Here is a 15,338-nt window from a genome sequence, read left to right as displayed (position 1 = left end):
TACTAAAATTATATACTGGAATGTGTTTTCGCTTACATTACTTTTATGTACTATTTGTATGTATAATTCCAGAGAATATCTACAGGCAAAAAAGCTCCGTTATGGAAAGCATATGCTGAGAGAAGCGTTATTTTCTGTTTTCTAATTAGATGCAAATGATGTGCGATTTTTCCGCCATCCCATCTCGTAATCTTTACAAGGTCAGCGACACATTGTTTTGTAATATCGTCGAATATTACGGCATACATATTTCTAGTGTAATCTTTATTGAGGAAAAAGATTGTGTACATCTGAGAGCCAAAAATACAGTTCAACCATCACAAGATATGGTCGTCCGTACTTCAAATAGAATGTCCACATAATTGTGTTTCAACTGCCAACTCAGATCTAAATGCAGTTTTAAATGTGACAGATGTACCGTTGATTGCAAGCTAGCACGCATACAACAAAATTCTTTGAATCAGTTATTGTTGACAAGTCTGAAGTTCATTGGGAAACTACGAGGCATTTGTCTTTCCATAAAACGCACATGTCAATTTTTACGATTTTAAACCGAAGGAATAATGACTTACGTACTCATCTGTTTTCAAAAAATAAATCACTGCGCAATGTATTGGGAAGTTTCGAAACAAATGCGCATCAACTGCTCATGACATTGTCAATTCTACAAGATATTTTGTTATCTAGGGACATTTGTTTTTGGTATATTTCAATTAACCTTACACTATTTCATAACTTGATCTATACATAACTTAGAAAAACAATATAAGCAAAACTACCGCAGTCGAGCATTTCCTTAGGTTTTTAAGTACACACTTTTCAAAACGCATCTTTAAAACCGTTACATTATGTCGATTGTCAATAGAATGGTCGTGTTTGCCTTGCACATTTCGAGATGCACAATGTCAATTAAGCATTGGTAATTTGCTAGACAATAAAAGCACACATTATACTGCAAACATGCCTATCATCCGTAGTTTTAACACAAAGTTAAAATTTACGGCAACACGAGGTTCGCAAGTATGGAGCACAGGAGGGAATCCCGTTTAATTTTTATATATATATGCTCCATCCCGTATTTTTTTTTATATATGCTACTTAAGCATATATATATATAAATATACGGGATTCCCTCCTGTGGTAAGGAGTGTTCATTTCAATACCAAAAGAACATAGAAAAAATGAAAGGCAATAAAATGCATACTTAAATTAGATGAAATCGCAGAGACTTCAGTAACAATCTAACCCTTATTACTTTATTACCCGACCGTCTTTAAGCGTGTGACTTAATTTACTTTGATTATGTATAACAATTCAGGATGGGCATTAAACGTACCGTAGGTTTTGTTTTCTTGCAGAACGTGGGTTGTGTAGCATTGCGCCTCTTGCTCCAGAAGGTACTTCCGTTGCTCTTCACTGCTGACCACGGCTATCGCCTGACCAGATAAGTGATAACGTATACATTATAAACTAAAAGTTATATATTAACAAATAAAATACTATAAAATGTGTTGGATTTTTTAAAACGTTGCTATGCTGTTGGATAGTTTGAGTGTTAATTATTCATTCTTTGGCCATTATGCCCATAGGTATATATTTCGATAAACAATCTACAAATAAATAATTACACTGATAAATATACATACATATGCTCGTTTTTGAAAAAATATGCATCAGCCAAAGTATATAAATATAATTATAAATATAGCAAAATAAAATGCTTGTTAGATGTAATAAATACATTGGTCACACAGAGTCATAAAGGACGAGTATTTATGGTCCACACACAGTTATTCATTTGCTATAAGTACGTAATGTATATATGCATGCTACCGCTGTTGATGATGACACGTTTCATGATAAAGAGATTTAAGTAAAGAAATTATACTACATTTAATATGTAATACATACGAAAAAAACAAATATACATACGTCACATAAAACCAACAAGTTAAGTTCTCACCATTATTAAGTCAATCCTTCGCAGTGTTCATGGCCTGAATGAAATAAGTACTGGGTGCCGTTTCATCAAAGATGTACGACTAGTTGTAAATTACGATTTCCGTAAGATATGTGTGCATTCCTCTTTCTACAACAAAACGCCAAAACAGCACTTAACCAATTAAAAATATAGATTGTAAGGAAGAATGCGAATTTGATATTTTGTAAATTACAGATGTATACTTGTGTTAAAAAGGTGTTAGCAGCTGCGTTTGAATTCTTTGATATAATATTATATTTTAACGAATGAGTTTGAAAGACAACACATGACATACAACGGCAACATCAACCTGAACCAAAATCGGATACACGCCGCAACAGAGATGTGAACAAATAACGAGCATTTGAAACCAGCCTGACTGACCTACAATGATAAATATACAAAGAATAGTGTATTGCAATGTTTGTTTTATTTTTCTGGCAAGAGGGAGATGTTCGAAGAGATCTTTATTCAGTAACAGGCTCGGGTTGTAAATATAAACATGCGTATCTTATTGGCATAGGCACTATAGAGAACGCTCCTTCTCCTGCTATCGAAGACCACTTGGTACGTGTTGCTCGTATAATGTCGGAGCCTCTGTCGTGTTATTTAAAGAATAAAATCGCTGAATTTTATTTGAGTCCTTTTTTGTAATGTATCAATCGGTTGTTTTATATTAAATTAAACATGTTTGAACATTTTGATTTGGAAAGTAGTTGTATGATGCTATTCATAATGCACATAGTGTCATAGTAATGTAATTGATATGGCGTCCACCTAGCGACCGGGAGGTCACGGGGTCGATCCCCACTATGAGAGCGTTCTTGAGATCTCCCCCATAGACATCAAGAAGTGGTTCTAGTCAAAGAAAACGGATTCGATAGCGTTTCATTAAAGCCTTATGCTTTCAATGCAATCGAAATATAATAATAATAATATATTATAAAATATAAATTCGTCAAGGTTCACAAAGGGGGGGAATCGTTGGTCTGCGCATAAATGAAAGGTGAGTCAAAGATAAACCATACTTTACCTCAATAACGTAGAATACTATACTTAATAAAGGACAAATGGTGCTAATGAAATTCAAATGCCATGCTATTCAGACGTATTCAGACGCATATAGTATTGTATTCCCATTTTACTTCAATTTCAAATAAAGAGTTTGCTTGATCGCCACAATTTGTTTTGATCTGTGGGATAAGTTGAAAAATATTTCCTGTTTGTAATTCTGGACACAAATACTTCGGGTTCACTGGAGTTTAAATACCGTCGTTTTCTTTTACTTAACAATTTGAGGCCAAAGAATACGGAATTCAAGTCGCGTAATCGATCACCTTGAAATGTCAACAAGGACAAATGAAACATTTTCAAAATATAAAAGAGACGAAGAAAACTATTAGCAGCCATTAAACATGTCATTTAATAAATATAATTGAAGGTTATTATTCAATTGATATGTGATCAACTCGGATATGGTATCAATACTTCATGAATTAATGTTCACCCATTTAACGTTTATATAATTATTACCTACATTTTACGAGGTAACATAATATTTCACACATTAACCAAATCTGTTTTTATTGCGGCACACGTTTTGAATAGCACAATTCTTCTTGTTGTGCTGTTTAAGAATGAAATTTATATAGGTTTTTAACAATGTTCTATTTCGAACAATATTTTTGTATTTTGAAAAAACATTCAACAATTCTATTATACTGGGAAAGATTTGTTGGATGCTCAGAAGTATCAAACATCGTTAAATGTCCATGATATAATCACAGTGAAGAGTACACATGTTAAAACACTTAAACTAGTTTAGTTGATTCACGCTTGATTGAATTAATTAGCTAATTCTGTGTATGATATTTTAATTTAACTTCCCATAACATTTTTCTAGAATACTAAACATGAAAAAATTTCATCTGAAAACCACAGATAAACAATACTTTCATTATTGCATACAATTAAAAACACATCCATATTTATATCGGATATATAATATTTACGACTTATTACCTTTGATTTGAAAAGGTGTAAGCATTGATATAAACATGTTGATGTTTGTAATCCTTCAAACACACTCCAAAAGTCCTCAAATGCACCTGTATTGAAGACGTGTTAAGTTATACAATGTATCCGAATAAGACCTTTAGAAATACTCGGTTAATAATAAAAAAGCAAAAGTGTGTGCATCATGTTTTTTCATCTTGCAATATGTATGCGTTTACTAACGTATTCAATGTACAATACGACACTTAGAGAAATCAGGAAGAAATGAAAAATGACTTTACTCTTCTCTTGATATTGCGGAAACAAAGCCTGTGCAATGAAAAGTGCTGATTTATTGGGCGTATTATTTAAACAATATGTGACCTTTCCATGCCATCTGTCATTTTATAGATGTTGATGAACGATCCAGGATATTTTAGTCTCATACCTTGAGTATTGTAAACAGAGTGATACACGCATTCGCGTGCATCTTATAGATAAGTAGCGACATGTGCAAGAATTCCCGCCATTTGGTGACCTATCGGACAGGATTTACACGAATTATTAATCGTTTCCTAATAACGATCATAAATATTTATGATAATTGAATATATGTTATATTCAGGACCTAATGGCGGGATTTACCATTATCAAACGTATAATGTGCTGATGTTGTTTCAATTAAATATGAACACGTATACGAGTAATGTACACGGTTTGGATACCGTTAGTAGAACAAATACTAACATATGATGACTATGAGAAAAACTATTCTAGTTGCGTTTGATCATTAAAATGTGTTTGTATTTGCATGTGTGTGTGCGTGCGTGCGTGCGTGTTTCGATTATGCAAAACCATGTGCTTTCGAGAGATAAACTACTTCTGGGTAAATAAAAGGCATTCGTTTGAAATTAAATTCTTATAAACCAGTCAAAAACATGCAAACGTGTATAACATAATTCAGTTTTCAAATCAGACCACATTGCAATATTATACCTCTAATGTTCACAGTGTATTTGTGCCTCTCGGTAATTGGATCTAACACAGCAAGCAAAACACGAAAAAAAAGAACCAAGCACAAGTTTATCTAATATTTCGTAAAATCTCCATATCGCCATTCATCAAGACGGCTTTAATTGAACCTGATGTACGTGTCCCATTTAAATTAGCAGTTGTTACATCTTTAGTTGTTATAAGTTGTACATATTAATTGATAGGCGTACGATGATACGTTCCAGTAATTTAATTTTTTTTGATTCTCTACGTTTTGTTATGAAATTCGCTTTAGGGCAAGGGAATTCATTTTGAGCATAAATTGTCAACGCATATTTGTATTAAAAATTTGCTAATATCAGTATGTATAAAAACACTTTTTTTCTTAAATGTGAACGTCATAAAATGAGCTATTAGTCTGAAGAGCTTCACATGTTGTTTTTTTATAAAAAGAGATAATACATATATAAATATAGAGATAAAAAATATGACAAACATTGTGTGAGGTAAATGGAGTGTTTCTTCTTGATACCGGTACACAAAGCAGGCGTTCTGTCTTTCAGTAACTGTTGCCTACAGTATTATGTCAGTAATATGGTTGAGTGCAAATGAGTACAAACACGTTTTTCTTCTTAACTATTTTCAAAATGATACGAACCAACTAAAAAGTGGAATAGTTTGTTTCTTTCCATCATCGTTTGGGAATTTTTATTTTATTTCAGATGGCTACAGTTGTGCATATCCTTCAATCCATCGGTACTGTATGTGAAAATCTTAGTCTAGAAAGTAAAGCGTCTCAGAAAACACACACACTCCTTTTCGAAATATATTCGGAATTGCTACTTAGGCAGCACAGCCAGCTTCCATTTTGCTATGCATTTAAAAAAAATATTGATGACATCACGGCCCTTTCCTTTGTCATAAGTTAACAAAAAAAATAACTATAATCCAAAGACACAATGTATAATTACTTTGACATTCACAAGCCGAGTTTTTATTCAATAAACTACAATCTGTGAAAGTGTGTTAAGTATCGATTCAATTACAATATATTTCATATACATAGTAAGTTGAGGAGAGACCGTTGAAGGATAATTATAACATTAAGAGAGACCTCGAATATTTTTGAACGATTAATCGATGTAAGATATCAGACACACGGATCTTATTTCTGTTCTAATCTATTATAACATAGGGTGAAAAGCGTGCGGTTGTTTGTTGAATGAAATACTAAAACATCAGATTTAAATATAGTTTAAGCCGTGCGGGAAACCACTGCAGTGGAGGTACGTCCTTTACAAAAGTAACAGCAGCGCAGGTAATTATTCCAATGTCGTCTATTTATACCCAAGTGTCCCTTTCATTTTTTACCGATCTACTGATATTCAAAGTGTTGTACAATACGGAACTGACTACAGTGGTGGTCCGTCCGTTATAAAAGCACTAGCGGCAAAAGTAATTACTTTAATTGCTTCTATTTATACTTAAATTTGATTCAAATAGAAAGCATTTATTTATTTGAATAATAAAATATTACGAATGATTATTCACGTCAAGGTGGTCGGCTTTTTTAGCCATTCCTGTTTTTTATTCGTAGCAGCTGTGATAGCAATTAATACAGTAAAACCTATAAACAAAACATCATTTAAGTTGAATACCAAGATAAATAACAAAGCTAAACGTAGTGTTCAGTTGCTTTGATTAACAAGATATGATTTTTCTATAGTATGCTTATTAATGATTACAAAACACATTTTCAATATTTGTCGCCTTATCATCGTATCTGTAAAACTGCGAGAAAAGACACGTTAATTCAAATCAATTCAATTTGGATTTGCTAGAGTTCTCTCAAACGCATGCACACACTACAATACAATTATTATTTCAATAGTGCTTAACGTACGTAAAGCGTTTTAATTATAGTAAAATATGTTATTAATTAAACAATATTATTTTCTTTCCCTGCCAAAAAGGCACTTTAAGATAGCATTTATATAACGAGAACGTCTAACTTAACCATAAATATTTAAACAAAATATTCGCAAAACAGATTAATTAGTAATTACAACTCATGGTGCATTCATCATTCTATGTAAAGAGTTCTGAACAAAATATCTTCAATCATTCTAGATATAAAAAACAGCATGCTTCAATTAAAAAAAATTAGTTTGTGTTGATTTTAAATTTATTATCGCAATAAAAAGTATTTAAGATCGGTATACACAGCCAAAATATATAATGCTATACAATTGGAAGAACCTAAAACAAGTAATATTTGTGAAAAAACGTTAAAATACAGCCATTCTGCAACTTTTTAGCATCTAAAAATCGTTTCACGATGTCATCTTGTTTTGTTTTACGGATGGTCTTCAGTCAGGATCGCAATCATTCGGTTTGCGTTAATTTGCATCATTTATGCAAGCTATCCCAGAAATACGCAGCTGCCGTCATCAAATTCCGAAATTAAACGTGTTTAAAATTAAAACGAGCATTTCGTATCTCTTGCAATCAATGTAACCAGACCAAATATATAGTTGAAATATCGGGCTATTGCCATAAGGAAAACTGATGTTTTATTGGTTAACTTAATTTTATTCAGTATTCGTTGATGTACAGATCTTTAAGTCGACGCGTATGTGCTTCTAACGGCGAAATATTCAACAACACATATCTCCATTCCATTATGTCATTCCAAAAAAACTTAAATCGACAATTTTGGGTGCACATTGCGATACATATGTGTTGCTTTTTTCGGTTAAAATGTCTTAGCTCACTGTTGACTAAGAATTATTTCCGATAATGTATACGGTGGGAATGTCAAATAGCAATCGAAACGGGCAAATTGTCTTATTTTTAGTTTAGACTGCAAACGTTCTCTAACTGTTAGATGTATACCAATTACGGTTAAAACTCTTTGGAGAGTCAAACGTCACACGATTTTTTTTACTAAAGAGATACTAAATATGGTTACAAAAATATCCATAACTATCACGATAACACAGATTATACTGTTTTTCAAGTTAATGCGTGAAATTCCTGAGCGTTCTTATAATTAAATAACAATTGTATTTGGTCACTTGCATGCGGCAATTTTCTTAAGTTTAATTATATACGTTATGCAATATGTAATCGTTAAGTATTGATATTTAATGCGTCAATATACAATTGTTTGTTTAAGAACATAAAGTAAATGTACTCCTTCCATTGAACAAAGTTTTGAAAAGCCAATTGAGTCGTAATATTATGACAAATTTACAAATCTAAGCTTGTTAGCTTTTCAGAAGAATATTTATACCGAGTTTGTTGGCCAAATGACTCAATATAAGAATCGTATTCCTGGATATAATGATTATTTCACAAAACACGCTGATAAGTGAACAAAATATAAATTTCAGACGACTCAATATTCTTATTTGTTGGGTTTAAATCAGTCCACCAGCAGTTAATATACACAAGTAAAAACACCATCTCAATAAATATTCACGTCGTATTAAGAGGTAAACAGAGTATGTACAGAAATAACCACATAATACAAAGAAGTGTCTACGCCATATCATCATCAAAAGAAGTTACCACACCATAGAAAGAGGTTACCACACAATATAAATGCATAACATTAACAACATCATATCAAACAGTAACCAAACCACATGCAGAAAGACCAAAGTCATATAAAGAAGCATCCATATCATACAAAGAAGTATAAATAGCATATACAGAAGTAACCACATCACGTCAAATAGTAACAAAATCGTATAAAATAGTAACTCCACCACATAAAAAAGTAACTAACTCGTATAAAGAAGTAACCACTACATATACGGAAGTAACAACGCCGTAGAAAGAAGCAACCACGTCATAGAAAGAAGTAGCCTCATATAGACGAAATCACATGCTATAAATAGTATACATAGCAAATCACGACATATTGACTTAATAAGCTATTTACGAAGAGACTATATATACATATTTGACGATTATTTCCTTATGTCGATCATAACTAGTATCTTCGTATGCAAAACTAGCATCTGCAAATAAAATAAGTGTCTGTGTATAAAACAAACACTCGCTTAAAGATCTGAAAGGGAAGTGTCTGGAATCAAATAAGTATGGCTTTGTATAAAACAAACACTGGCTTAAAGCTCTGAAAGGAAAGTGTCTGGATCATAGAACGCTAAGGTTAACACAAAACATTGTCTTAAGGAACCACTGGTTATAACTTAATTTGTTAAACTGTAATTGTAGTTTATTTTAAAGAAGTTTATTTTAGAATGAAAAAGCATGTGCTTTACTGCAAATAAAACATTCACAGTGACAGTTTAATACGCATATAAATTGCAAACATTAACCCAAACTGTGTCCAGTAAATTAATATAATTTATCACTTTTGATGACATACTAGTGACGTCATACCGAAGCATTTTTTAATTTAAACCCCATCATCCAAACACACATGTTGCGCTCTTGAAACAAACAAAGGCATAGATCATTATTCATTTTCAATACTAATTTAAACTGTTACTGCGCAAATTTGAAGCAGTGGGGGCTTAAGTATTGGCAATTTCCAGAGTACCATCAAATTGGTGTTTACTCTATAAACCGATCGGGAAGGAAATAGAATGTTAATCAATAGGCAGCTATTTTAAGATTTCTCTTTATGGAAACAACAGATTTTGTTTTTACAATATAAACCAGATTTGTTTTTATATAAATAATACTCCAGATTGGATTTGTCGGAGGCACGATTGTAAACACACACAAAAACAGTAAAAATGCTGTAAATAACAACTACGTGTTATTAAAACTGAAAACGGTATAGTACCATAAAGGTTTTGTTTAATGTTTATATGGTAAACGTTATATTAAATAAGAACATAAAAGACATGATTTAGATTTTATTTCACAAAAGTGTTCCGGTATGGCCGGTATTAACACACCAAAATGTATCTATAATACTATATAATAATTTCCGATAGTGTGCTAGAAAAGTAAGAATAAATGATATACACTATGTAATAATAATAAGAAGAGGTAAACGATGTTCGCGATTATTGTTTGTAACACAAACGAATCAGTAAACGTAAATAAAATGCTAAACCGTTTCTTGTTAGCGCATGCAAACAATTGGAAAATTAAAATCGTTATTTTGTTTAGTTTTAGACATTTATATGCTCATAAGGAGATTAAGTATTTAGTGATAGACACACTTCAAGACAAATAATACCATTGTTTGTGTCCTGTTCAATATACTCATTCGAAGTATTTTATTTTGACGACATATATCACAACTTCTAAACATCGTTAACAACTGACTGTCCGTCTGTGTACATCATATTTAATTATTGACATTTTAAAACACACGTTAGAAGTGCAACCAGAATATAGCAGTGCAGTGAGGTTGTTTGGTCAAAGTAGCAGTTAACGATGAAAAAAAACTTAGCCAATCTATTGTTTGTTAAGTGTGCAATCATAAAGTTGCCATTTCAAAACCACTCGAAAGTCATTAACATAGCAGCAAATTTATCGCGCTTATCATGATGTTAACACATTTCTGAAGGTCTCCATGTGACATGGCAGCTGTATCTTGTGTTTGTGTTTCATCATATAAATAATATTTAATGCCGGTCTGATCGTTATTACTTGACATTTGCTGATGGAACTAATAGTCGCTGCCAGATTGCTACTTCGATCCGTTATTTTATTGTGGTAATACTTCGAGTACAGTAACGTAATACGATTTGATGCATCGTAAAAGTGTTGTTTACTGGTATAACGTGTTTTGCTTAAAATCAAATGTACCAGACTTCGACATTCAAATTACACGTTATATTAAATTCTATAATAATAACAAACTTAGACAACGGAAATAAAAAAATAACTCATACGTAACTATGGGAGCATGTCCTTGCTAATGTAAAAATATGAATCAAGCGACTGAACGTATCTCTGTTCCCAGCATTGTAATGGTAGAAAGACATGTGGTTCAAAAATGTCCTTTTCACAAACCAGTGCATGCACGCGTTTGCCCCAAGCATAGATGAATTAATTTGAACTTTAAAGAGAAGGAAACTCAACCAATGTATGAAAGATTAGTGTTGTTTTACTATATCGGTTAAGGATAATACGAAATGAGACAAGTTTGTAAATAAGTTAGCAACTTAAATCAATAAAAGTAAAACATATACAAACACACTTTATGGGATGAAGATAATGAACTTTTGCTGATTTGTTATTAAATTCTTATATTCGACGATTATTTTTACAGTTCTACTTCACTGACACTGACAGAATGTGGCGTCTCATCAGGATCCAAACTGATTGCTATTCTGATAATATTCTTTGAAAAAAAAATCAAAGAAATGCTAATTTTAGAAATTCAGCACACGACATTTTAGCAGACGACAAATTTCCCAGCATGCAAAGGGATAACGTATGAATTAAAATGTATTACCTGAAAAGCTAGCATACGCGTCAATAACATTGTTGTACAGAGCTATCTGAAAACATGTCTCTGATATCATTCATGATGAAATTATTATTTACTTGATCTTATAAACAAGATAAGTATTGATACAAAGCATCAAAGGGCGTCGGAATTTCAGAGTTAAATGCACTCAATGAAGTTACATGGAACGATTTTATTTCTTCTGTAAATATTAATATATTGGCCGATTATTTAAACAAAATAGAAAAAGATACTGGTATAACCATTATCTATGATTTTGTGTTATAACCGCCAAATAACCATTATCTATGATGTTGTGTTATAACCCCCCCCCCCCAAATAACCATTATCTATGATTTTGTGTTGTAACCCCCAAATATTTCATAGTTCATTTTATTTACATTGGTTTCCTTTTTTTACTGGCATCCGTGTGCAGTTTTCATTAATGGAACAGAACTGTGTAGGTTTTAAAAAATCTGCTTTATCTTGTAAGCGTAATTTCATATTTTTCTCAACTTCAAGGGGAGATTGTTCTGAACTTATTCTTACGTTGCTCATTTACCATAGGGGTTGAGTACTCATTGATATGAAAACACTGTAAAAGTTTTAATGTGTTTACGAGTCCCCCCCCCACACCCTCTCACACATATATTTCATGGGCATAATAAAAACACAAAAAAATGGTTACAATAAAACAGCATATTTATGTAAACTAAAATGTCTACATCAAAACAAAAAGTTAACATAGAATACAAATAAAAAAATTAGATTCTACTCGGGCTCGAACCTTGGGCCTCTCACATGTGAAGCGAGCGTGTAACCACTACACTATGGAACCGCTTGAAAAAATCACCTTCTAACTAAGATATTAATAAGCTATTAATAGTCGGTTTAAATGTAAACCCGGAAGTTTAAACGCTGGATAGTGAGTGGGGTTAAAGGTCCATACCAAAGGGTTCATACCACAGGCAACATACGGGCCAGGCCTGCGGCCTTCTATATGTGGTTCTTAAAAAAAACTGTAGGAGCACTTGATAGTTATGAAACTGGAGTGCTGTGATGGTGCTCCTCATTGATAAGCAGCGGCTTCCTTTATCAAGATTCATTAATACGTGCCGCGCTTCGCGCTCTATAGCGCCTTTATTAGTAACTGGGTGGTTGCTAGGATAGTGAAACAAAGAAGTTTTGTTTTTTATACAAAACCAGAAAGTTTCACCGGTTCGCGTATTTGCCCAGTCCCCGTGATCTTTTATTATTGCCAAGTCCCTGTGATAAGTTATTAATTAAAAGAATTAGCTTTGCATTATTGGCAATACATGTTGTAGTAAATGTAATAGGCACAAATGCAGTACTTATTTACACTAATTTACACAAAATTTCACCACTATGCAAGATATTCTGACAACAAAAATATATACATTGATCTGTAAAATAACTTCTCCTCCCATAAGCGAAAGAAAACGTATTACATACTAGTCGCCCCACTTCAGTGCGACGCCAATAACGGAACGAAGAATTCGCAAACGCAATAATGGTATTGAAGAATACTTATTATATATTATTAGATTTAAATGTAAAAATTTCCACTGAAAAAATATATGGAAGATGTTTATTTAAAATCTGTATAATTTTAATCAGCACAATATAATTGAAAAAGAAATATAGAGGGATTTTTCTTATTGCGCACATATACTTGTCTTAAAATAAGCAAAGCAATTCCTATTTCTCTACGCATCTGTGGTACAGCTTTATAAAAGCCGCGTTCTGAGAAAACTGGGCATAACGCATGTGCGTAAAAGGTCGTCCCAGATTAGCCTGTGCAGTCCGCACAGACTAATCAGGGACGACACTTTCCGCTTGTATGACATTTTTCGTTTAAATGAAGTTTCTTCTTAGCAAAAGGCTTATCTGGGACGACACTTTACGCACATGCATTATGCCCAGTTTTCTCAGAACGCGACTCATAATATTGAACTTACTGCCACGCGTCGCTTTGACACTAGTGCAACTCTTTGACATTCAGTGCTGCAGTTTGACTTGTGATCTCAAAGTAAAATCTCCAATCGATCAATAAAGTTAATCGCCTCATAAAGTTATACATTTGTTCCATATTTCAAATTAAGGAAGTTTAAGAGTGGACGAAACCTTTATTAATTAAGTACTTCATTTGCACTTTAAGCTCAGTACAGTTCCTAATTAGACACAACGTTACCGACAGGTGAACCTTTCTGCCAAATTAAAACCTTCAATGAATGGTTAAATGTTACAGTATACGACTTTGACCTCAAAGTTTGACCTTAACATTAAATGTCATTATGTTGCACTTTCTGTACTATTTTGAATATTTTAAATCATTTTGAATTTTGTATTTTCTGTTTTCTTTGCAATTGTATGTATGTGCCCTTATATCAATACATAAAATAAAGTTGGATCTTAATAACACGAAATTCACCATTTGAAAAACAATCAAGTAATTAATTTGTGGAAATACAAACTCAACTTAAGACGAAAACAAAACATGTTTAATAGCGGGGTTAAATTGTTACTTCATATGCATAAGTAAACCGAATATTGAAGAATAAAGACCCTACTAATTAAATTGATTCAACAACTTGGAACATTTACGTCCAACGACTTCAAATAATCCGAACCCAGCAAACAAATAGCAACCAATTAACAGACTGTAACAATTCATTTTCTGGAAATAGATAGATATCTGGTTCAATGGCTGTTACTGAATATTAACTTCTTTCTAGAAAAAGAAAAACGTATGTCGATAATCTGTTAAATTATTTTTTTGTCATTTTTGGCGTAAAAAAAGGCAATTTATAAGGTATGTCTAAAATACACATTTGTTACATTTCCAGCACAGTTGTTATAGTATAGTATATTATATATATTACTATAATATTATATTATGTTTGATATTTTGTTTCTTTTATTAATACCATGATATTAATTACATTGTTTCCTTATCGAAGTATTCGTCGGTAGAATTGTTCAGTTCCTTTTTTAAAATCCAAACGACATGGTGTACGTAACATGCAATTGTCGTCATCAAAATATGATAATCCACATCACCATCATCATAATTAGTATCAGCAGTCAAAACAATACAACCTTTGTCAATTTTAGTAGTTCAATAATTTTAGTTACCATTATTTTAATCAACAGGGCATGTCCATTGGTCTCAAAAGAATCTATGTTATCCCTATCACTATAATCAGGATAATAATATGCAACAACATAATCAGCAAAGCCTTTGCAACTAGCAATGCAACAAGCAAGCAAACGACCAACACGATTATCATTATCATCACCAACATCTTCACCACCAACATCATAAGAACAATTCCAATGTCATGATAAATGATGTGAACCGAAAAGTGCGATATAAATGAAAAGAACATTGAAAACTTGATTGATTAAAGGATGAAAACATCGTTAACAAGATCGCTAATTGTTGTGTAATAAAGCAAATCAGTACCTTTTAATGTACCTAAAGGGGCCTTTCGTGTTTTGGTAAATTGACAAAATTTAAAAAAGTTGTTTCAGATTCGCAATATTTTCGTCTTAGTTATGCAATTTGTGAGGACAGAGTAATACTGATTATTTACCATGCTCTAAAATATCCATTATATGCATCTTTTGACGATTTAAAAACCTCAAAATCATAAAGCGTTGCAACGCGAAAAAAATGAATAATTTGGAGAGTTCTGTTGTTGTCGTTATATTTTGTGAAACTACGAGGATTGCTTATTTGAAGTATAAAATACGCCCTTCATTGCATGAGCCCGGATGGCCGAGTGGTCTTAACGGTATTCTTTTACTCCAGGACTCCAGGACTCCAGGGTTCAGTGGTTCGAGCCCAGTTGAGGGTTACTTTTTTTTTATATTTTATTCTTGTTTTTTTACTTAAGCTTT

General features: G+C 32.4%; 1 protein-coding gene across 33 annotated transcripts in view; it reads right to left on the bottom strand.

Moving 5' to 3' along the window:
* Positions 1-15,338, bottom strand: part of LOC127855476 (parathyroid hormone/parathyroid hormone-related peptide receptor-like) — a 233,525-nt gene that overhangs the window by 16,187 nt on the left and 202,000 nt on the right. For 4 of the 33 annotated variants that reach the window (XM_052391065.1, XM_052391098.1, XM_052391106.1 and 1 more), the window contains exons 2-3: positions 1,964-2,089; positions 1,337-1,436 (exon numbers count right to left, since the gene is read on the bottom strand). The exons of the other annotated variants lie outside the window; for them this stretch is intronic. In XM_052391065.1, coding sequence (XP_052247025.1) covers positions 1,337-1,436; positions 1,964-1,966 — 103 coding nt within the window. In that variant the 5' untranslated portion in view covers positions 1,967-2,089. The remainder of the gene's footprint in view (positions 1-1,336; positions 1,437-1,963; positions 2,090-15,338) is intronic. 33 annotated transcript variants of the gene reach the window in all.

Source organism: Dreissena polymorpha, chromosome 13, assembly GCF_020536995.1.
Source record: "Dreissena polymorpha isolate Duluth1 chromosome 13, UMN_Dpol_1.0, whole genome shotgun sequence".
Lineage (NCBI taxonomy): Eukaryota > Metazoa > Mollusca > Bivalvia > Myida > Dreissenidae > Dreissena > Dreissena polymorpha.
The sequence above is the reverse complement of the archived record's forward strand: the minus strand, read 5'-3'. Positions and strand labels throughout refer to the sequence as shown.